General features: G+C 35.1%; 1 protein-coding gene across 8 annotated transcripts in view; it reads right to left on the bottom strand.

Annotated features, from left to right (window-relative positions):
• The window catches only part of RNF111 (ring finger protein 111), an 84,653-nt gene that overhangs the window by 41,441 nt on the left and 18,860 nt on the right, over positions 1-24,352 (bottom strand). For all 8 annotated transcript variants that reach the window (XM_018054278.1, XM_018054283.1, XM_018054280.1 and 5 more), the window contains exon 2: positions 9,854-10,752. In XM_018054278.1, the coding sequence (XP_017909767.1) occupies positions 9,854-10,733 (880 nt within the window). In that variant the 5' untranslated portion in view covers positions 10,734-10,752. The remainder of the gene's footprint in view (positions 1-9,853; positions 10,753-24,352) is intronic.

The raw sequence follows: 24,352 nt of genomic DNA, 5'->3' as shown, positions 1-24,352 counted from the left end.
GCCTGTTAAGAAATCACCTAACATTGTTGTTCAGTCACTAAGTTGTGTCCCACTCTTTGCGACCCCATGGACTACAGCCTGACAGCTAATATTAAACACCTTTCACATAGTTAAGCAAAGTGAAATATCAGATCCAATGATAAATGATACAAAGCTAGCTTTGCTACTGTATTAAAATTCAATTTGTATCATTTTTTATGAATATAGAGGTTGTATAACTAAAAGTTATATAAGTAAATCATTTAGGCACTGCTCCTCTATTTGCTTAAATGTAATTTTTCCAAAAAGAACCTTTATAAGCATTACTTGAACACACTACACAAAAATCATGCAACTAAATAACATCACAATTAGGCAAGATTTGGGTATCTTTAGAATGACTGTTATTTAAAACAAAATTTAAAGGAAATATCCCTGAAATTATGAAGTTAACCCTAAGAAAGCTTTAAAAAAATCAACAGGTCACTTCTAATTGAATCAATTTAATTTTTATGTTGTCTTTTACACACAGAAATATTAAATGACAAGAAATTTTAGTTTAACTAAAAGTGATGGGACTGCAGGTGATTTAGCTGTTTCTTTTAAGTTTACTTATTTTATTTGTATTTCATGAGAAAAATAAAATGTAACAACCTGGATAGTGTAACACTGGTAACAAAAACAATGGTTGCTCTCACAGACTTCTTCAAGAATCCCTCCATATCACTTGTTATTTTCATTTCCCTGTGTCTTAAGTCTGGTATGATGCCAATAACAAGAAGAGCTTCCAATTTGTGAGCATATACTCTGTCCCATGTTTAATATTCTACATTGTCTAGCTCCATAAGAACCTGAAACTTAGAAAGTTTAAATGACTTGTCAAACAAACATAAGCAACACTTGGAATTAACACCTAATTCCAAATCTGAACTCAGACTCTTTATATAAAATATATCATCATGTAACACATACTCAACAAACTGATGCTAGTTACTATCAAAAGAATCTTCCTGTTACAGTTGCCATTGCTACTGCTCCTGTCTTTTGTAGTCACAAAGTTACTTAAGTTTTAATAGCTTTGACTCTTCTTCTTAGGGAGCTTTTGTTGGGTATCTATTCAAAATAATGAAAACATATACATACACAAAGAATCTGTACCCAAATGTTCACAAATAGTATTATTTACAATAGTCAAATACTAGAAACAATTAAATATCCACCACCTGACAAATGGTAAACAAAATGTGGCTTATCAATACAATGGCATATTATAAAGGAACTAAGTAATAAATTGAATAGAATTAAATAAAAACAAAGTGAAACTAATGACTGATATCTGCTACAACACAGATGAACCTCAAAAACACTAAGGGAAGTGAAAGAAGCCAGATACAAAAGATCACATATAGTATTATGTAATGTCCTGAAAAAGCAAGGCTATAGAGACAGCAGCAGATTAGAGGTTGTATGAGGAAGTAAGTGTAGGACAGAGACTAACTGTAAACAGGTAGGTGGGGTCTTTTGAGATGAATGGAAATGTTCTAAAACTGTACTGTGGCAATGGCTGTACAGCTTTAAGTTTACTAAGTCACTGAACTGTATACTCAATATGGATAAATTTTATGACAGGTAAACTATACCTCAATAAAGCTGATAAAAAATCTACAAAACATTCCCTGCAAGATCAAAATTACATTTCAGTAAATGAAAAGACATTCCATACTCTGGAATAGGAACACTCAAAATCTTAAAGATGTCAGTTCACTCTAATTTAGCCTACAAATGCAATTCCAAAAAATATATCGTCGTGTGTCTCCCCACTACCACCATCCTCAAATAAAAAGTTGATTATACATTCACTTGGAGGAAAAAACAGGAGAAAATAATCAGGAAACTATGAAAGAGTCTATAATTAAAACTGTGCTTCTAATGCATGGACAGACAGACTGACCAATGGAATAGTAGGAAAGCTCCATAAATAGATCTAAATGCTTATCAAAATTTAACATACGACAAAGGTGACATCTCAAGTCAGTAGGAAAAAGAACATTTTAAACGGTTTGGTTTGGGACAGTTGGATAGTCACGTGAAAAAAAAGGATCCATTCTTCACACTGTAAACATCAAATAGATGTGCACTTTGTAAGGGGGGAAAAGAAAGGTAAACAATACAGGGGCCAGAGGGAAATGGGTTAGTTCCCTTATAAACTTGGAGTGGGAAAAACTTTACTAATTACGATCAAAAACACAGAAACAGTAACAGTCAATAAATGTGACTAATCCAAAACAATTTTTGACAATGCAGAGTCAAAAACTAAAGAAAAATTTGAGGAAAATGTGTGATACAGAATACATCTCTCTAATATATATATAAAAAACTTCTAAAAATGGATGGAATAATAACCAATTTTCTGAGAGAAAAACAGGCAAATGAAGTGACTGATCTCAAGAAAAGAAATGCAAATAATTTTAAATACACGAAGACACACAAACATTACTCATAAAAAAATGCAAATTAAAATACACTGATATACTACTTTTTCCCTATCAAATGGACCAAAAAATTAAAATCTGATAACAGATGCTACTGGAAAGGCTTTGGGGAAATAGGCACTTTCATACCACGATGATGAATCCAAAATGGTTACAATCTTCACAGAGAAATTTGGCCATATTTTAAAAATAACATACTCTTTTGTCTTTGACCCAATAATCCCCTCCTAGAATTCTATCCCAAAGATACAATGGCATAAACTATCAAATGACATATACAAAAAGCTATTCATTGCAAGCTGATTCATAATAGCAAAAGTGTGCAAAATGTTCATCAATAGGAGACTGGTTGAACAAATTAGGATATAACTATACAACAAGTACTGTGGACCTGTGGAAAAAATAAAAGAGGAATGAAAAGGAATGAACAGAGGAATGAAAGCCTACATATCATACCCATTTTTTTATTCCTCTGTTATATCTCTATACTCTAACAACTGAATATATTGTAAAGTGAAAAAAAGAGCTATGTTGTAAGTAAGGGGAGGATGTGTATATGTAAACATATATACACACACATATATATATTTGCTAATCTTTTTGAAGAGAAAAATGGAACAAACGAAGACAAAAATAGTGTGAAATGACTATTAGCGAGAAAAAGACAGGGAGAGGGCAGAGATGGAAAACTAGACCTCAGTGAATGCACCTTATTTAAAAGTTTTGATTTTATTCAGCCGCTAAGTTTGACTCTCTGTGACCCCATGGACTGCAGCATGCCAGGCTTCCCTGTCCTTTACTATCTCCCAGAGTTTGCTCAAACTCATGTCCATTGAGTCAGTGATACCATCCAACCATCTCATCCTCTGTCACCCTCTTCTCTTGTCCTCAATCTTTCCCAGCATCAGGGTCTTTTCCAATGAGTTGGCTCTTCACATCAGGTAGCTTCAGCATCAGTCCTTTCAATGAATATTCAGGGTTGATTTCCTTTAGGATTGACTGGTTTGATCTCCCTACTGTTCAAGGGACTCTCAAGAGTCTTCTCCAACACCACAATGCAAAAGCATCAATTCTTCAGCGCTCAGCCTTCTTTATGGTCCAGTTCTCACATCCATACCTGATTACTGGAAAAACTACAGCTTTTACTATATGGACCTTTTTCAGCTAAGAGATGTCTCTGCTTTTTAATGCCCTGTCTTGGCCTGTCATAGCTTTGCTTCCAAGGAGCAATCGTCTTTTAATTTTGTGGCTGCAGTCACTGTCTGCAGTGATTTTGACTTCAGAACCAGGTATGTGCTTCAAAGAATTAAAAAGCAAAACTAAAAATTTTTACAAATCCTTTAAAAGAAAAAAACAAAACCTTGCAGCAATCATGAAACAAATGATCCTAAATGCATACTAAATTGGTGGCATAACCACACAGAAAACCAGCCAAGGGCAACAAAGAAACACACAGAAAAAATTTTGTATTATATTCAACAGAATTATTGTTAGTAATAATTTTAAGTATTTTCATTTAAATTCATATATGAATGTTTACTTCTGTGTATTTATAGTTTGTATAGAATAAAAGTGAATATTGTTAAGAATCAAGATTTTCAATGTAAGAGTAAACAGATCAAAAGTAAAACACAAGTTTACATAAAAACCCTAATCCTAAATTTTCAGTGGAAATAGTCACGTGAATTAATGATTTATCTTTCTATAATCTTTACAAACCACATCCATTAAGAAAGATGAAAAGCAGTGATAACCCAATAGAAAAATGAGCAGTTTTGTTCCCAGTGTATAACTTCTAAATATCATTTCTCAATAAAAAGCAATCAGGAGTACTTGGAATGACTAGTTCCAGGTTTGGGACAGGAAATGAAAAGGATGAATCTGGACTATCTTGTGAAATCAGAGAGTAAGGAAATTATCAAAGTTTACTTGAGTGGTATCAGAAGGACACAGACCAACTTGAAAATGCTCCCACTAGTCAAAGATGAAACTATGTGAACATCAAAAAGAATAAGAAGACTGCAATACATCAACTATGCCAAAATCCATGATCTCAAAACGGTACTTGAAAATGAAAAATCTCTTTAAATATTGCTAGAGTTTATTCTGAAAAAATAGCAAATGAAGGTTAAGATTCAAGCATTTGTCTTACCTTTCCTGTATGACCTACATTTCAGAGTAACCGATTAGTTGATGTAGAGAAAATTCTTCCTTTTAAGAGAATTCAGTTAATAAATGTAACAGAATGACAGAATTAGGAAGTCAGCATTTTAGAACCCTTAATGAAATAATGTATCTAGATAAGATCATCAAAGCTGCTAAAAGTATTTTATGAAATGTTGATGGGAAATTTTATGGTGGAAGGATCAGGATGACACAATCTAAACCCTCTCATCAATTTTAACATGTGATACAACAGAAAGTGCACAGCATCACCAAGGAAATGTTGCTAAACTGAACCTGAATCTAATCAAGCTTTTAGATCTACCAATCTGTAGGAAATATGTAGTATATAAAACAAATTAAATGGTATGATGTCAGAAACTGTTCTGAAATTCTCCATTAAAAAAAAAAGTGAGAGGTAAGAGATGAAATAAGAATGGCAGAATGTTGAAAACTGAAGTTAGATTCTGAATATGTAGGAGTTCATTGTATACTTACATATTTTTATATTAAAAGTGTGAAAATTCCCATATAAAAATTATAAAATAACAACAAAAACTGTTATTTTTAGAAAAGAAATATTCATGAATTTAGATATAATTCACAGTGTAAGGACTTTACCATTCCAAGGGTTGAGCATCTTTACAAGCTGAGTACACTTGTAAAACCCTTAAGTCAATACAGTATGGAGTACAGTCACAAAATATGAACATACACCTGTTGGATACATTTTTAAAAGCTGTAAATAAAGTATATACCTATGAGATATAAAACAAAACAAAACAAAAAACCTACGAAAAAGGGATTTTCCAATCATAATATAAGGAAAAAAGGTATATGTAGTTTGGGATAAAATTTCCAGTACAGCATCACTCATGGAGTCAGCAAGTGCTATATCTTACACAAAGATGAGAATAATATGATCTTGAAAACTGTCCAACTTAAAATGTGGTTCTAGCAATTACCAAGTCACTGGTACCTAAGGTGCCTGTGTGAGTAATAATAATAATTATTATTATAATTCCTATTATAAGGAAATATGGGTACTGACACGCAATATTTCTAAATTGATATTTATTCAACATTTTATATATGCAAATAAATTAGTAGTGATTTAGTTTTAAGATTAAAACTACTACTTTAGATATGCTACTACTTTAATTATAGACCTAAATGTATATATTTCAAGAGATTCAAAACTTTTTTTTCTCCTCAGTAGGCAAGTGGGACTGACATATTCTAGCTCTCTTATTTGGGGACATACATGGTATTTACATTTCCTTCAAGTCTGGAGGAAATAGAATCTATAAATATTTAATTTAAAGTTAGTAAAATAAGGAGATCCTCAAAAACACAATTAATTGGGAGAAACCAAAGCCTATAGTATTATGTAAAAAAAATTTAAACAGCAGTTCAGAGAAGGCACACTGAATAATAGCTCTCTAAAACTTAGCTGCCACTAAGTTATTTTAAAATATATGAAGTTCTTGGCAAATACTGAGAACAAAACAGGATATATAAATTCTCTACCCAATTGGCAACAGGAGATAACTCAATGTCCAACAACTCAAGTTGTGTATCATTTTGGTTTTCTAGGCTTGAATAGAGAGCTCTAATAAATTTAAAAGACAATAATGATGAAGCAAAAGGCAAATAGGGATTATACAGAAATCTGCTGACTACATATGAACTAATTTGTTATACAATATAAAGTACTGACTTAAATAACTCATTCTTGGTAATCTGGCAAAACCCTTAATTATCTACAACAGTTTTGCCTTAAGAGAGTTTGAAGGTTAAACAAAAGACTTAACATGTAAAACATTGTTTCCATCAGTTCACAGTAATAATCAATAAGCGCTGATGAACGGCATTATGAAAAAGTTGTCCCAGTACTCCAGATAATGCCCATCCACATTACAAATCATATTACCTAAGTTCAGTAGATAAATCCTCCCCAAATCGTTTACACACACTAAAACACACTAGACCTGGAGTCAAAAAGCCAGGACTAAAAATACATCTAGAAGAAAATCCTACCTCAAAGAATCTAAAGAATCCAATTTTTTGAGAGCACTAAAAATTTTTGACAATACACCATTCGCTGTTCACCTGAAACTATCATAACATTGTTAATCGGCTATACCCCAATACAAAATAAAAAGTTAGAAAATAAAGATTAATAAAAAATACAATAAAGTGGAAAAAAGAAAAAAAATGTTTGACAATACAGCTAAGTCCTATCAATATTTAACTCTTCTGTATATAAATTATTCTAAAATGGTTTTCTAAATGCTTCCCTATGATATGAAGATGATAATGACAGAATCTACCTCCAAAGAGTGGAAGGATTAAATGAGAAGACATATAAAGCACTTAAAACATTACTGTGCACGCATGCTAAGTTGCTTCAATCATGTCCAACTCTGTGATCCTATGGACTATAGCCCACTAGGCTCCTCTGTCCATGGGATTCTCCAGGCAAAAATACTGGAGTATGTTGCCATACCCTTCTCCAGGGGATCTTCCTGACCCAGGGATCAAATCCACACCTCTTATATCTCCAATACTGCCGGCAGGTTCTTTGCCACTAGCACCACTTGGGAAGCCCAGAACATTACCAGCACAGAGTAAATACCCAACAAATACTAGGTGTGTTTTAAATTTTTATTTACTTATTTGGACTAGTGAAGTCACTCAGTCGTGTCCGACTCTTTGAGACCCCGTGGACTGTAGCCCACCAGGATCCTCTGTCCATGGGATTAATTCACTGTTACACATGGGCTTCCTCTAGTAGCGGCAAGTAGGGGCTTCTCTTTGTTGCAGTGCACAGGCTTCTTGTGGCAGTGGCTTCTCTTGCTGTGGAGAGTGGGCTCTGGGCCCTGGGTTTCAGTAGCTGTGGCTTGCAGGCTCAGTAGTTGTGGATCACAGGCTTAGCTGCCCCATGGCATGTGGGATCTTACTGGACCAGGGATTGAACTCGTGTCCCCTGCATTGGCAGGCAGAATCCCAACCATGGGACTACCAGAAGTCCCCAATACTAGGTATTTTTACTATCATGATATCCTCCACTGTTGGGGAGTGAAGAACTTGAGGCAAACTCCTTGGAGGGCATCCTGGCAACAACGGCTACCAAATTTTAAAGTGCATACACCCTGTGATATACTTATCAAATTATTCCTTAAGATATGCTTACTTAGACATGTAAAACATGCATGCAGAACGCTGAATACTGATGACTAGCAAATATCAACAAAAATAAGTTGATTAAATAAACTGTGGAACACGTATACAAAGGGAATACTATGTAGCTTTTTTAAAAAAAAATGAAGTAACTATACATACTGATATTTTTAAAACCCACATTACTTATCTTTATTTATATGTACTTCCACATTTTTTGAAGGAAGTAAGAAACTGCTAACTGATTACTTTTGGGTAGCAAGACTGGAACCTAAGAAGAGGTAAACTTACTTTTTACTTTATACTTTCTTGGAACTTTTAAAATTTCACACCAAATGAATATTATTATTAAAAACTAATATAAAATAAAATTCTCATCTAGAAACGAGAAAACATCAGGAGTACTTGGCTTCAACTTTTGGATCTGTGTTTTCAGAGACAAACCATTAAGGGTAATGTTTGAAAGTAATGAAATTCTTACAAGAAAGTTTAAAAACCCACATGCTACAACAGTACTAAACAAGATTTTTAAATGAATTAGAGTTTGAATTTATCTTGAGTATTTGAAGGTATACGAACTCCTTTCTTCCTAGATAAAGACACTGATCCAGACCTACATTTACTCTCCTCTTATGCTTCCTTACAAATACCAGTTCCTTGGAACTTCTGCTTTACATAACCAACCATGCTGTCTCATTAATTTCAAGCAGACACTAGATTATGTTACTCCTACTCCCCAAACTAGTCCTCACATTCCAATTACCTGAGAAAATGTAAAATGTGACATTTAAGCAAGACAATTCCTATCATCACTTCCCTCTTTCTCAAGAAACTTCAAGGAATGGCTGTTGTAACCTTCTTTCAGGTGATCTCAATGAACTTTTTTAAAAACAAGTATTTGGGTAGGTTTTAAAAAATAACGAACTAACCATAGCTAAGAATAAAATTAAGAACAAAGTTGCTGATTTCAGTGTTCTGGCAAGGATAGAAAAATAAACATAGAAGAGGAAAGGGAGTCTTTCAAAAAAGGAAGGGACCCATATAGGAGAGAAGGGGGAGAAATGGTCATCTGCAGAGAAGGCTAGCAGGCTTTGCTCTCAACAGGAAGACACCAGGCAAAGACTGGGAAAGTTCTGCCAGTAACTGGAAACCATGATCTTTGCCCCATAAAAATCAAGCTCTCTCAAATCGCATTTTCCTTATACTTTCACAAGAAAGTAATCTTTTACTTCAGTTCAGACTTCACTCTTCAATGCTCACTTCATCAAACTACCTTAAGTGACTATGAAGTGTAAAAATGGTTTGTATGTAACAGTTACTTTAGAGACTATACATAAACTTATTCCAATTAAATGTAACATTTACTGTGGTGAGGGGTGCACTCTAGCTAATGATTAATCCATTTTTAACGGACTAATCACAGGCTTGACTGAGCACTGTCAGGACTAAAAGTTTGTGTTCCAGTATCACAATAAAAGCTACCTCTCAAATGCTTGAAATTATTTTTTGGTTATAAAGAACATGACAAAAGAATAGTAAACAGTAAGAATAGAGTACTTAATGAAAAATAAGTGTCTTTTTTAGTGACCAGAATTGTCCCTACTGTGGCTGAATGTAAAAGAAATCTGTCACATAGCTATCTAAAAAGGCACTCATAAAAGGTAACCATATTAAAGATGCACTATAGAAGAAAAAAAGAAACTGTACCATAAATCAACAATTCATAAAATATAATCTGATAAGTATAAAATGAAAATTTTTTCAAAACAACCCTCAATAAAATCTCTTGCTTCATTTTCATCAGAAAAATTGAAAAATATACAATTTTCTATTTAAAATTTTAGAAAATTTAAACATTTGTATCTCAGAAGAGGAGTCATGGCTAAATAAAGGTGGTTATTTGTACAGCTTAAACATAAAATAGAGCCTCATATTCCTTTTAAATATAATGAAATCACCAAATGTAGAAGAAAATAAGGACAAACACAATCCAATAGCTTCCATGCTATACTAAATTTAAGGAACAAAATTTTTACCTGAGGCAACAGTTGGATTGTTTTGGTGGTTTTCACTGGTAGAAACAAACAAATCTTCTTCTCCTTCAGTTGATGAGCTGGAAGAGGATTCACTGCTGAGGTCATTCTCACTGGAACTACTAGAACTGGGGAGCAATGCATATTTTCTTCGGGCTAACACTTCTCGTTTTTTCCTCTGCATTAATATCCTCTCTTTTTGTTTCTGTGTCCTCCGTGAGGAATTATTTTTCACAAATCTCTTTCTGCATGGAAGTCTCCTTAATGAACTGCTATGAAAACAGGGTCTTTTCATTAACAATCCTGAAACGGATTCTGTCTCAGTCCGAGGCCACTTATGGGACCGTGAACTGTGAGTTCTACTTTTAGCACTCAAAATTGCCTGGGAATGTCTTACAGAGACTTCTTTATCCTCATCTGAAGTCACAGTATCAGAATCTCCAAAATGTAGACTAGATGAAGGAGAAGACAGACAATCACTAAAAGAGGAATCATTATCTTCATCACTTGGTGTTTCTAGGTGTTGTCTCAATCCTAATATTCCCTGGTTCTCCTTAGCACAATTTTGCATGTATGAAGGGCCAGCCTGCTGGCTTTTGCGTTTCTTCCTCACAACAACACTTTTTTCTTGCTCTTGTTGGTTACCATTCATGTCCTTCTCTTGTTTTTGAGAATCATCACACAAATGAGAGAATTCATTCCCCACTTTACTATTAATCATCTCAACTCCAGCAGGAAAACTTTTGGCTGCCCCAATGGGCTCTGGATGCAAGAGGATCCCTTTCAGACTCTCCTGTGTCTTTGGTGCATCAGAAGGAATCTCACTCTTCATATCCACTTTTAAGGTGTACAGCTTGTTATATTCAGGAGTCCATTGAGACATGGGAAACTTTAAGGAAGGCCTAGAAGACACAACACGATATTTAAAAGATTGTTAATGTGTTTTATTAGAATATTTAAAGAGTTCTCATATTCCACTGAGAATATTCCTGTGCGTGCGTGCTAAGTTGCTTCAACCATGTCTGACTCTCCAACTCTTTGTGATTCCATGGACCGTAGCCATCAGGCTCTTCTGTCCATGGGATTCTCCAGGTAAAGATACTGGAGTAGGTTGCCATGCCCTCCTCCAGGGGATCTTTCCAACCTAGGGATCAAACCCACGTCTCTTAAGTCTCCTGCATTGGCAGGCAGGTTCTCTATCACAAGCGTCAATTGGGAAGCACGAATATTCCTGTAACAGGGCAGAAATGCCTTTTTCTCATCAGGATATAAAAAGGCTATAACAAGTCTTTTTTCTCTGATACTTCTTACAGATCCAATTTTTAGAAACAGAGTAAAGACTATAGAACATAAGTCCACTTCAAAACTTATATCAAAAAAGCTGATCTTATTGTATCTTCCTAACATCATCAGCATAATGTATTTGGTCAAAATCAAACAACTTCTCCAAACCCTATTATAGTAAAAACAGATAAAAAGATCAGAATTCAAAAGACTTTGATTAGTCAATGTTTTTCTTTTGGTATCACATTTTAAATTATAATATATAAATTATATAATATATAAATTATAATTATATCAAATACTTTCTGTACATCTTGATGGTTACTGTGATAGATGGATTACTATAAATAATGAATATGAATATAGCTTCTCTTTCATGGTTCTTTCCTTCACACCACTCTAGTCTCTTAAGGAGACTCAACTCACCAACAGACAGCAGGCACAACTACTACATTTCATGAAGTTGTAGATACATATAGAAAGAAAAAAGCCAAGACTGAGTTGCTTCAGATCACTCAGTTAAAGCAACACAGCAGAACATAAAAATCAAACTCTCTACAGCCAATCTAAAAACCTAAATCACTGTATCTCTAAAATTATGAGCTGCACATCTGGGAAGCCCTAACAAGAGAACCTGAAATTAAAACATCTATACCAAAGCAGTGTATATACAAGAATGGTGATAATGTAAGGTATTAAATATCATGACTCAAAATGGAATACATTCTTGGGATGGGAGGTGGGAAGGAGGTTCAAGAGGGAGGGGACATATGCATACCTATGGTTGATTCATGTTGATTATAGCAGAAACCAACACAATATTGTCAAACAATTATCCTTCAATTGAAAACAAATAAATTTTTTTAAATGTATATATACTCATTTAAAAGGTAGTTAATACAAATGAAGATCTTTACTAGTGCTAAAAATGATTTAAAAAATGTTAACAATTTTAACTTAAGATTTTATTGAAGTATAACAAAAACACATGTATTCTAAGTTTACAGCCAATGAATTCTCACACACTTATGTAACTAGCTCCAAGATCAAAAAACATAAGATAACTAGCATTCCAGAAATCCGCTTCCAGTCACTCCACCCGCCAAGAGTTTTAACCATTATCCTAACTTCTAACACCATAGATGGATTTTTGTACTTAACACCCACTTTGTAAACTACTTCCAGAAAAAAGAGGAAAACAAGATAGATATTTAGTAGCAAGAGTTTTCTTCTCCACAGTTGACAGTTACAGGAATAATGTCACAGGTATATGTTTTTGTTTGTAACTATTATCAAATAGATGAAGAGAAGATAGCGATTAAAAATTGAAATAACCTATTTCTATACGAAGCTATCAAAATCTCTATCTTCTTCAAGGGCAGGTAGTGTTGTATCCAAGATCAGTCATCAAGCCCTATCCGGAATTCAGCAGTATCAGCAGTAACGGAGGAACAAAAGATGGGTTTACATATGTGTAGAGCAATGAGCAAACTGTAAGAGGCAGCCAGTCACACAAGGATCACCATAATTAAATGCAAGAAAAACAAGTCACAGTAAGGCACAGGTATATATGATTCAAGATTCAAGCAGGTTCCTTAGGAGAGCTACAATAAAAACTACAGATAATAACAAATGTTGACAAGGAAGTAAAGAAACTGGAACCCTCACACATTGCTGGTGAGAATGTAAAATGGTACATATACTTTGGAACAGTAGTCTGGCAGTTCCTCAAAAGATTAAACACAGAGTTATCATATGATCCAGCACTCCCACTCCAAGGCATAACCCAAGAGAAATGAAAATATATATCCACACAAAACTTTATACACAAATATTAATAGTACCATTATAGCCATTCACAAGAGCCAAAAAGTGTTAACAAATGTCCATCAACTGATAAATAAGGAAGTCCACAAAATTGATTAACACTCAGTCATCAAAAGAAATGAAATACTGATTCACTTTACAACATTATACAGACCTCAAAAACACTATGCTAAAAAAAAAAAAGTCATAGAAGACCACTTATTTAAAGACTCCTTTGATGACTGTTCAACTCAGTGAATATTCTAAAAACCACTGAGTTCAGTACACTTAAAGTGAGATGTGTATGGTATGTGAATTATATCTCAATAAAGCTGTTGTCAAAAAGTAAAGCCATAATTAAGAAGCCATCAGATCGTTACGATCACCCTCTGGGTCTTGGTAAAGCAGATCCTGAGAGGCAATAAAAATCTGCCAAAAGAACAAGATAAATTCTGAGAACAGGAATCCGTAGGAGAATTTACAAGGAAATGATTCACAGCATAATTTACTAAATTCAATTTCTTTTCCATTAGTTTATGCCCCAAGGCCAAAATAATTAACTCTTTAACTCTGCTCTGATTTTTGGTGAATTTTGTCTGCTCAACTCAAGGTGGGAAGGGAGTAAGGGAGAGAAGTGTGGAGTAAGGGAGAGAAGTATGGTGCAGCACGTGGTATGTGCATTTGTTTGCCAGTAACTGTTCTCTCCACTGTCATGCAGTCCTTAGATGCAATATTAACATTCCATATTAAATAAGATGTTCCCACCAAGGGAGTATAAATGTATGCTCTACTTTGAACTAAGAAAAAGAAGGGGAGCAAGGTCAGGAAAAGAAATAAATATCAATTCTATATCTTTTAACTAAAAAAGCAACAAAATTGACACAAAAGATCAATAAAGAATGCTCTGAACTACTTATTTAATAAGGTTACCATCTAGTATTTTATTTCTGTAAAAATTATTGGTTGATCTAATTTATAAAGGTAATTTTGTACTAGATATATCTAGTTCCTTGGCCCGATTATGAATGGTTTGATATTATACAGTGTTTCAATACTGAAACCATAATACTAGTTCTTCTTTGTACTGGTTTGATTTAATCACTTTACTGCTATTCATAACAGCAGCATACCAATTACTCCTGATATTAGTTTAGGATACAGAATGAGTAGTAAATCCTGCATGAAAGAAGATAACAGCTAACAAGGCTAACTTTTAAAACTAAAAATTAGGGTTAGGATTTGGCAATTTACATTATAAATTAAGTTTATGTGACAGTATAAGTTTAATAATGGGGGTAAAAACCCACTAACTTTATCAACACAACTTTTAGGAACTGCTACTTCAACACAGTGATAAAGTTTAGAAAGAGTCATCATTATTGGTACGAACCTTCACTACCAATGATAAATATACTTTTCTATGATTAACAGAATATTTTAAATTTTTAAATAAAAATAATTTTACAGAACTCTAAAGGAACAAAATTTTAAAAGGAATACATAAGATAATTTTGATTTTTCTATTAAAGTTTTAGAAGTTTTCAGAAAATGAACTAGAAACAAGTTTGCTCTTTATTTTCTTTCATATGTGAAAGTCGCTCAGTCGTGTCCGACTCTTTGTGACCCCATGGACTTTACAGTCTAAGAAATTCTCCAGGCCAGAATATTGGAGTGAGTAGCCTTTCCCTTCTCCAGGGGTCTTCCCAACCCAGGTCTCTGGCAGTGCAGGCAGATTCTTTACCAGCTGAGCCACAAGGGAAACCCAAGAATACTGGAGTGGGTAGCCTAAGCCTTCTCCATTGCATATTCCCGACCCAGAAATTGAACTGGGGCCTCCTGCATTGCAGGATGCTTTACCCACTGAGCTATCAGGGAAGCCCAGCAGCCCCTTTCATATAATTAAATGAAAGGAAAGAAATATAGGATAATGAAGATATAGGACAATAGAGTTTAGAACTGTCAGACTCTGAAAGTTGCCTTAGGAGAGGTCTGCTCAGGATCACTATCTCCCCTGAAAGGGTAAAGAGGAACCAGGAAGCACAGAGAGCACCAAGTTTACATTTAGAGTTCACACAGTCTGACTATCTCATTTAAGGCTTACTCTGTGAATGCAAAAGGCTTGTGCCCCACCCTCCCAGTACAAACTTGACCTCAAATGACTTAGGGTAGAGAACTAGCCAACTAACCAAACCACCAAGAGGAACATTTCAACACAAAGATATATCTCCAAAATATTCTAGGAAGCTAGAGGAAATAAAGGCATGACACTAATAATCAAAAAAGTTATAGTGAATTTAAGAACTTCAGGAAAATATTAAGGAAAAAGATATACTGAAAGGATACTGAGATCAAATTGAGGAACCAGAGATCAAACTGTCAACATGCACTAGATCACAGAAAAAGCAAGAGAATTCCAGAAAAACATCTATGTCCGCTTCAACTGTGGAAAACTCTGAAAGACATGGGAATACCAGACCACCTAACCTGCCTCTTGAGAAATCTGTATGCAGGTCAGGAAGCAGCAGTTAGAACTGGACATGGAACAGACTGGTTCCAAATAGGAAAAGGAGTAAGTCAAGGCTGTATATTGTCACCCTACTTATTTAACTTATATGTAGGGTACATCATGAGAAACGCTGGACTGGGAGAAATATCAATAACCTCAGATATGCAGATGACACCACCCTTATCAGAAAGTGAAGAGGAACTAAAAAGCCTCTTGATGAAAGTGAAAAAGGAGAGTGAAAAAGTCGGCTTAAAGCTCAACATTCAGAAAACAAAGATCATGTCATTTGGTCCCATCACTTCATGGGAAATAGATGGGGAAACAGTGGAAACAGTGTCAGACTTTATTTTGGGGGGCTCCAAAATCACTGCAGATGGTGATTGCAGCCATGAAATTAAAAGATGCTTACTCCTTGGAAGAAAAGTTATGACCAACCTAGACAGTATATTCAAAAGCAGAGACATTACCTTGCCGACTAAGGTCCGTCTAGTCAAGGCTATGGTTTTTCCAGTGGTCACGTATGGATGTGAGAGTTGGACTGTGAAGAAGGCTAAGTGCCGAAGAATTGATGCTTTTGAACTGTGGTGTTGGAGAAGACTCTTGAGAGTCCCTTGGACTGCAAGGAGATCCAACCAACCCATTCTGCAGGAGATCAGCCCTGGGATTTCTTTGGAAGGAATGATGCTAAAGCTGAAACTCCAGTACTTTGGCCACCTCATGCGAAGAGCTGACTCACTGGAAAAGACTCTGATGCTGGGAGGGATTGGGGGCAGGAGAAGGGGACGACAGAGGATGAAATGGCTGGATGGCATCACTGACTCGATGGACGTGAGTCTGAGTGAACTCCGGGAGTTGGTGATGGACAGGGAGGCCTGGCGTGCTGTGATTCATGGGGTCGCAGAGAGTTGGACACGAGTGAGCCACTGAACTGAACTTATCTGTCTCTGGAGAAACCTGTATGCAGGTCAAGAAGCAACAGTTAGAATCAGACATGGAACAACAGAGTATGCCAAGGCTGTATATCAAGGCTGTATATTGTCACCCCACTTATTTATCTTATTAGAAGAGTGAAAAGAAAGTAAAACTGAAGTCACTCAGTTATGTCCAACTCTTTGGGATCCCATGGACTGTGGCCTACCAGGCTCCTCCGTCCATGGGATTTTCCAGGCAAGAGTACTGAAGTGGGTTGCCATTTCCTTCTCCAGGGGATCTTCCCGACCCAGGGATTGAACCCCGGTCTCCCGCATTTACAAGTAGATGCTTTACCCTCTAAGCCACCAGGGAAGTCAGAGTATATCATGTGAAATGCCAGGCTGGATGAAGCTCATGCTGGAAGCAAGATTGCTGGAAGAAAGATCAATAACCTCAGATATGCAGATGACACCACTCTAATGGCAAAAAGCAAAGAGGAACTAAAGAGCCTCTGATGAAGGTGAAAAGAGGAGAATCAAAAAGCTGGCTTAAAACTGAACATTCAAAAAACGAAGATCATGGCATCTGGTCCCATCACTTCATGGGCAAATAGATGGGGAAACAACAGAAACAGTTAGACTTTATTTTCTTGGGCTCCAAAATCACTGCAGACGGTGACTGCAGCCATGAAATTAAAAGATGCTTGCTCCTTGGAAGAAAAGCTATGACAAACCGAGAGTCTATTATAAAGCAGAGACATTGTTTTGCTGATAAAGGTCCATATAGTGAAAACTATGGTTTTTCTAGTAGTCATGTATGGATGTGAGAGTTGGACCACAAAGAAGGCTGAAACTGAAAGTTGCTCAGTCATGTCTGACTCTGTGAGACCCTCTGTATAGTCCATGGAATTCTCCAGGCCAGAATACTGGAGTGGGTAGATGTTTCCTTCTCCAGGGGATCTTCCCAACCCAGGGACTGAGCCCAGGTCTCCCACATTGCAGGCAGATTCTTTACCAGCTGAGTCATCAGGGAAGCCCAAAGGAAGAAGGCTGGGTGACAAAGAATTGATGCTTTCAAACTGTGATGCTAGAGAAGACTCTTGAGAGTCCCTTGGAGAACAAGATCAAACCAGTCAATCCTAGAGGAAATCAACTGTGAATATTCACTGGAAAGGCTGATGGTGAAGCTTCAATACTTCGGCCACTTGATGCAAAGAGCCAACTCATTAAAAAAGACCCTAATGCTGGGAAAGACTGAAGGCAGGAAGAGGAGGAGATGACAGAGGATGAGATGGTTGGATGACATCATCGACTCAATGGATATGTGTCTGAGCAAACTGCAGGAGATAGATAGTGAAGGACAGGGACGCACGGCGTGCTGCAATCCATGGTGTTACAAAGAATAGGACGCAACTTAGCAACTGAACAACAAAAGATACTGAGTGAAAGGGAAGCTTGTAATCCACATTTAAGTGGGATCACTGACAAAAAGGAGTAAATAGTCAACCAAAATTAAGTGTTTTCATTTGTGTACTAAAAGACCTGGATTCAAGTCTCTGGTTGTGACTAGCTGTGTAACCTAAGGCATATTATTTAAACTAACACTGTTTCTCCTCTATAAAATTGTGACAATAGTAGTATTGATCTTGTGAAAGTACTTTTAAGGGTTAAATGAGAGTACCTACCACAGTGCCTAGCATAATGGCTGTTATTCCTTTTTCAGAGCAGCAGTTATACATATAAGGTACACAATGTTTAAGGTCTTCCCTTATAAGCAAAAATAAATGAAATCCTCAGAGTCAAAGAAAGGCATAAAATCATCTGTTCCTACAGAACCTTAAAGTATAGAAATAAAGGACAAAGATTTTTTAGCACAAAACCTATGAACGCTAAAAATTCTATGATGCTGTATGGCAGAAACCAGCACAATACTGTAAAGCAATTTTCCTCCAGTTAAAAAATAAATTTAAGAAAAAAATATTTGAAACTCTCCTTTACTATGGAGGATTAGCTGAGGAGCAAGATGCTTCAGCTCCCTAATTTCTAATACAAGACATACTACTTTTGGAAAAAGAGAAATTAAATGTCTTTCAAATAATAGGTTTCTATTACTCAGTGAACTTAATGATTTTCTTGTTTGTCTTGTTTAAAGTACTCTAAAATCCCTAAGTATTAGTCATCACAGAAAAAATCAGCTAGGACCTATTTAGGTCTCCTATCAGTACAAACCGGGTGGAGTTCAACATATTATAAAGAGTCTACTGCTGTAGTCATGATTGTGTTATTATCATGGCCAGTAGCAAAATGTAGGGTGTATCTACCCTGCCAAGTCTGAAGAGTATCTGGCAGTCAGTTTCAACTGGTTAGGAAGGCAGTATTGCAAATTATAGGGTACAATGCACAAATGTCTAACATGGCTGGCTGGGACTCTGGAATTCATATTACAACATGAAATGTGAGATATAAAGATATTGCTAATTACCTATTATATAAAATATATTCTATTAAGAAAAAAATTAAAGAATCAACAAAAAAAGGCCTATATGCAATAAACTATAGAACTGTACAACACACTCCTCGTAAGTGGAGAGATAACCACATTTCTAAATGAGCAAAAACTCCAAATTGGCTCTGTTACAAATTAGAAGATAAATTTTTAAAATTTTACCTAAAGATTAATTCAAATTCATACTGTCTACATTCAGTTTCTCATCATTTTGCTCACTGGAAATTTCAAATAACATTTAATTAAAAATAACAGCAACTATATGGCTATGTGTGTAAGGAGGGTAGAAGTAAAAGGGCAAATCTGAACTCAAACTTTTTTTTCCTTTTCTAAAATCAAGCAATAATTTTACAACAAAGACAAAATTAGGGTATATTCTGTTATCACTTATATGTAGAACCTAAAAAATAAAACAATGTTAGTGAATATAATAAAATAGAGATAAGACTCACAGATACAGAGAACAAAGTAATGATTACCTGTGGGGAGAGGGAAGGAGGGAGAGCAAGACAAGCATAGGGGATTAAAAGGTACAAACTACTCTATATAAAATAAATAAACTAGAAGGATATACTGTACAGCACAGGGAAATACAGCCATTATTTTAAAGTTGATAAAATAATCTGCTATGCAGGCTTTGAAAATGAAGCAGCCTCTGTACGATAATTTTTTAAAAGCAGATTGCAAATAAGTCTGTTAAAATGTTGTCCTATTTTGTAAAACAACTTATGTTTATACATGCATGGAGAAAATACAGAGAAATATACACTTAGTTTGGGACTGTAACTGTGGATGGAGATTTAAAGCACGGGTTAGGAGCATATGTATTTTTATGTTACAAATTTCTGCACGGTTTGAATTTTTATAAAGTGATCATTGGCCACTTTTGAAACCAAAGTACAAGAATTTTTAAAGGAGTGAAAAATAAGAACTGACTATATTCTATTTTTCCTCTAGACTAGGACACAACTTTGTTATTAGCAGATTTCTATATAAATCAAACATATGATAGTATGATTTTTATGAGAATCTTGGCTAAGCATAAAATTTCTCCTTAGTGACCAGAAATGACCACCTGTCCTGGACGATTTAATAACAAAATAAGGCAGAAACTGATAGATGGCAATTAATTAATTGTTGGCAAATTTGAATGAAGTTGTCAAATTTGAGAATTGATTATCCTTTTTAGTTAATGATACTACTCTACAGTCCTAGGCATGTTGTTTCTGAACTTATCTCTATGAGGAAAATTTTCATGCTTGGAAAGTAATAATCCATCATCAAAGCATTTCACAAAATCTTTCACCAATTAAAGTATAATAACTGTTATTATTGAGTTAAATGAAAAGTATCAGTAAAAAGTCAAAAAACGTGCAAGGAAAACAAACCTCCACAATCTTGCATTCAAGTAATCAATCTGTCAGCTTTCAAAAGGCTTCAAATTTACAAACTACTCTTAGAGATTACTATTATTTAAACTTTCACTTTCCAAAACTGAACTTCAAATGGCCTTCAGGTTTCCTTGGTGATTGGAACTCGGTGAATTGAGAATTCTTTATTTTTTAAAGTGACAGAGGCCAACAAAAAGACATATAAGTGGACAGATATCTGCTTTTAACTTGCCTAATATCTTACCAAAATTTAATAATATGCAAGAGCTAAATGTAGAATTAAACTATACTGCTAAATAAGATCTGAAATCTTCATCGGAGCACATTTAACATTTTGAACTAATTTTTGTCAGTAATTTTAAGAGATTTGGTCTTCTACTTATGAATAAACAGTCACATATGTTGAATGATGCCAAAGAAGTAAGGAGAAATAAAAAATACAAAAATAAAAATTACTGTAACTTATGCAAAACTCTTTGAAGAGAACCTCAACAAAGCAGTGATCACATCCTTGTGAGAAGCAGGAAATACTATTTAAGATAGGTAGGGTGGATTCAAATGATGGTAGGCTGAGAAAGTCAAAATGAAAATTTCTCACTGATACAGTGTATGCCCAGTTATTCTATTAATTAAAAAATGACTAGAAGTCTACGTCAAAGGCAAATGCAATGACCAGTTAAAGTGCATACACAAGAATCACTCCCTATGATGGGCTTTATGGTTCTGTGGGCAGAATATAAATAAGATACAACAATAAAAAACATGTAAGGAAAACAAAAAGAGACCAGGGAGAATGCTTTGCAGTGATGGGGGCAAAAGGTGGTTTTAGGAGTGGAGGGTCATGTGAAGGAAGGAGAACTTATTTATCAAATCAAGGGTTGCATATCTAGCATCAACCAAACTTGAGTCAAAATACCAAAATATGACCTTGAAGCCTTCAACATTTTTTTCAGAGCACTGGTCAACAAGCGAGCCAGAACCACAAACTGTAGAACACTACAGAATTATGCTATTTTGCAATGAATGTTGTTTTTTGCTGATACCACACTTGGTCCTAAATTTCATACTCCCACCCAAGCAAATACTCATGTTAAAATACGCTATATCTTTTATAATTCAGTAACTTATAATTCCTTTGCATAAAATACTCAAGTTTTATCATGTTGAAATAACTCCCCTTTTCTCTAAGGCAGAAATAAATACTCCATTTATTTGGAAGCCAGATTTATAGTAATTTTAACTCCTGAGAACAGAACCTAAAGGGAAGAGATTCTATGAAGGTTAAAAATAATTATCAGGAAGGTCACAGGCAATTAAATACTCAGAAACTATTGTTTCATATTTAATACTAATAAGCTTTTATATTATTTTATATTTAATGCTAATAAGCTAATATTAATAAGTATTGTTTGGATTTAACAGATGTAATACTGGTGGCAGCACCTAAAAATTAAAAGACAGAAGAACTAAAGCACTTGTCCCAATAACTAAAGAGTCAGCAGTTTGTCTAGATTAAATAACATTATTTATGTGAAAAGATTCTGAGGGCAATACTGAAATAAAGCAAAGAATAAAAGCTCATGTTCTGAATCATGATTCTGAGCCCTCCAGAAGACAGACTGTTCTCAATAAAAGAAGCACAGTTTCAGACATATTTATAATAATATGGGTAATTTTTAGTTGCTTACCATGGTTAACATGGTTACATGTCAACTGTGACTAACAATATCATCTTAATTTTTATTGAAAATGTACAAGATGACAATGTCAATAGTACAAAAAAAAACTGCAAATAAATTCACAAAAATGGTAAAAGCATAAAGTTTTTAAAAATACAAATTATCTTCAAAATATGAAACTATATTCATAAATGCAAATTTTCAAATGATAAAGAAAACACAGGTGACTTCTATCTATAATGTCTTTTTTTGAGAAATTCAGAGAGCAAAATAACCAAATAGAAAAAAAAGGAAAGAGATTCAGCTTTGTTATTTAAAAACTTTAATCCCTAGTGGGTATCATTCCTCAGATTTAAGTTGCTAAGTATAAGTAGGAGAACAAAGGCTGAACTATAGAATTTTTAAGACAAGAAACTGGAGAGTTCAGAAAACCTGTGAGTATCACTGACTCTTTCTTTAACTGTTACAAGGATGAACTCTGCTGTTCTGAGTAAAACCTTTTCAGAGAGCTACAGTTACTATTTCAAATCAGGTTTTCCAAGATAATTCAACAATAAACTCTTTGCATGATCCAGGTGCATCCATTTTCTAAAATGTTTAATAAAGTTTCAAGGAAGAAATAGATTTAAAAGCTCCAATTTCCATTACTTGGAACCCAAGTCCATCAAAAGCAATTTGGAAAAAGGTTCCAACCTTCCTAATCTTTTAACTGCCCTGACAGTCTGCAAATCATTACCCAAAATTTCAGCATTATGGAAAAGAAAAGACTGAAATAACAGCAGTTACAGCAAAATAATACAAATATTATTGATGATGACAGCAACAAAGATGAAAACGATGGAGAGGAACAGGCTCTAAGAAGACTGCAATGTCTGTAAGCAGAAGTTCTCAAACCCACTTCTTTGTCCATTGCAGGTTTCTTGATGATACCCTTTCTTTTTGCATCCAGAGAGTTCATTTTTAAGTTCAGAATAGAACAGAAGAACCTAATGATTCTTCCCTATTTGGATGCCCTACAACAAGCATGCCTTAAAGCTTTCTAAGTTTTTAAAAAACACTTAGAAGTACTTTTGAAAAGCTGCTTTTGTAACTCCACACCAGAAGACAAAGTCAACACACACAGACACTACCAAGTGCATGCTCAGCCTCTCAGTCATATCCGATTCTCCAACTCTTGGTGATTCCATGGACTATAGCCTGGCAGGGTCCTCTGTCCCGGGTATTCTTCAGCCAAGAATACTGAAGTGGGTTGTCATTTCCTTCTACAGGGGATCTTCCAGACCCAAGGATCAAACCCAGGTTTCCTGAACTGCAGGCGGATTCTTTACCACTGACCCACCAGGGAAGCCAAATACTTCAATTAATAAATGTATCTCCTGGCTTAAAGTGTTCAGCAACCATACATTAACAATCAATACACACACAAAGCACACATGTGTCCAGATGTGTGTGTGACTGTGTTTTAATATGCTTTTGTGATATAAAGAGTAAAGGAAAGAAAACTTATCATATCACATGAAAACAGCTAGGAGCTACTTCCAAGCACTAAATGTTACAGTGTCTTAATCACTAAATATATACTGTGTGTGACTGTGTGTTTTATCATGTTTTTGTGATATAAAGAATAAAGGAAAGAAAACTTATTACAGGAGAACAGTTAGGTAGTACTTCCAAGTACTAAATACTGCAGTGTCTTAATCATTAAATAGATACTACAATACATTAAGACAAAACACCAGAATTAAGCCATTTCTTCTTATGCAAACTAGGAAATCTTTGGTCCCAACCTTAACAAGCTTGGTTTGGCATTAGACCATAACAAATCTTCTTCAGCTAGAATGTATACCAAATCAAAGAATTCATGTGTTATGGACTGAACTGTCTCCCATCTAAATTCATACGTTGAAATCCTAGCCCACAGTATCTCAAAATGTGACTATATATAGGTCCCTTTTACTTCTTTAGAAGCAATTAAGATTAAATGAGGTCATTATGAGTGGGCCCTAATCCAATTTGACCAGTGTCCTTTATGAAAAGAGGAAATCTGAACACTCATAGGGACACACTTGTTCTTGGACTTCTACTCTCCAGAACTGTGACAAAATAGATTTTTGGTGTTTAAATCACCCAGAATGTGGTATTTTGTTATGGAAGCCGTAGCAAACAAATACACCATGCAATAAACATCTCCTAAATATCTTAATGTGCTAGACTGTCCCAAAAGATGAATAAGACATAGACTTGTCCTTAAGAAGTTCAGTCAGTTCAGTCGCTCAGTCATGTCCAACTCTTTGCAACTCCATGGACTGCAGCACACCAAGCTTCCCTGTCCATCACCAACTCCAAGAGCTTGCTCAAACTCATGTCCTTCGGGTCAGTGATGCCATCCAACCATCTCATCCTCTGTTGTCCCCTTCTC

This window comes from Capra hircus, chromosome 10 (genome assembly GCF_001704415.2).
Source record: "Capra hircus breed San Clemente chromosome 10, ASM170441v1, whole genome shotgun sequence".
Lineage (NCBI taxonomy): Eukaryota > Metazoa > Chordata > Mammalia > Artiodactyla > Bovidae > Capra > Capra hircus.
The sequence above is the reverse complement of the archived record's forward strand: the minus strand, read 5'-3'. Positions and strand labels throughout refer to the sequence as shown.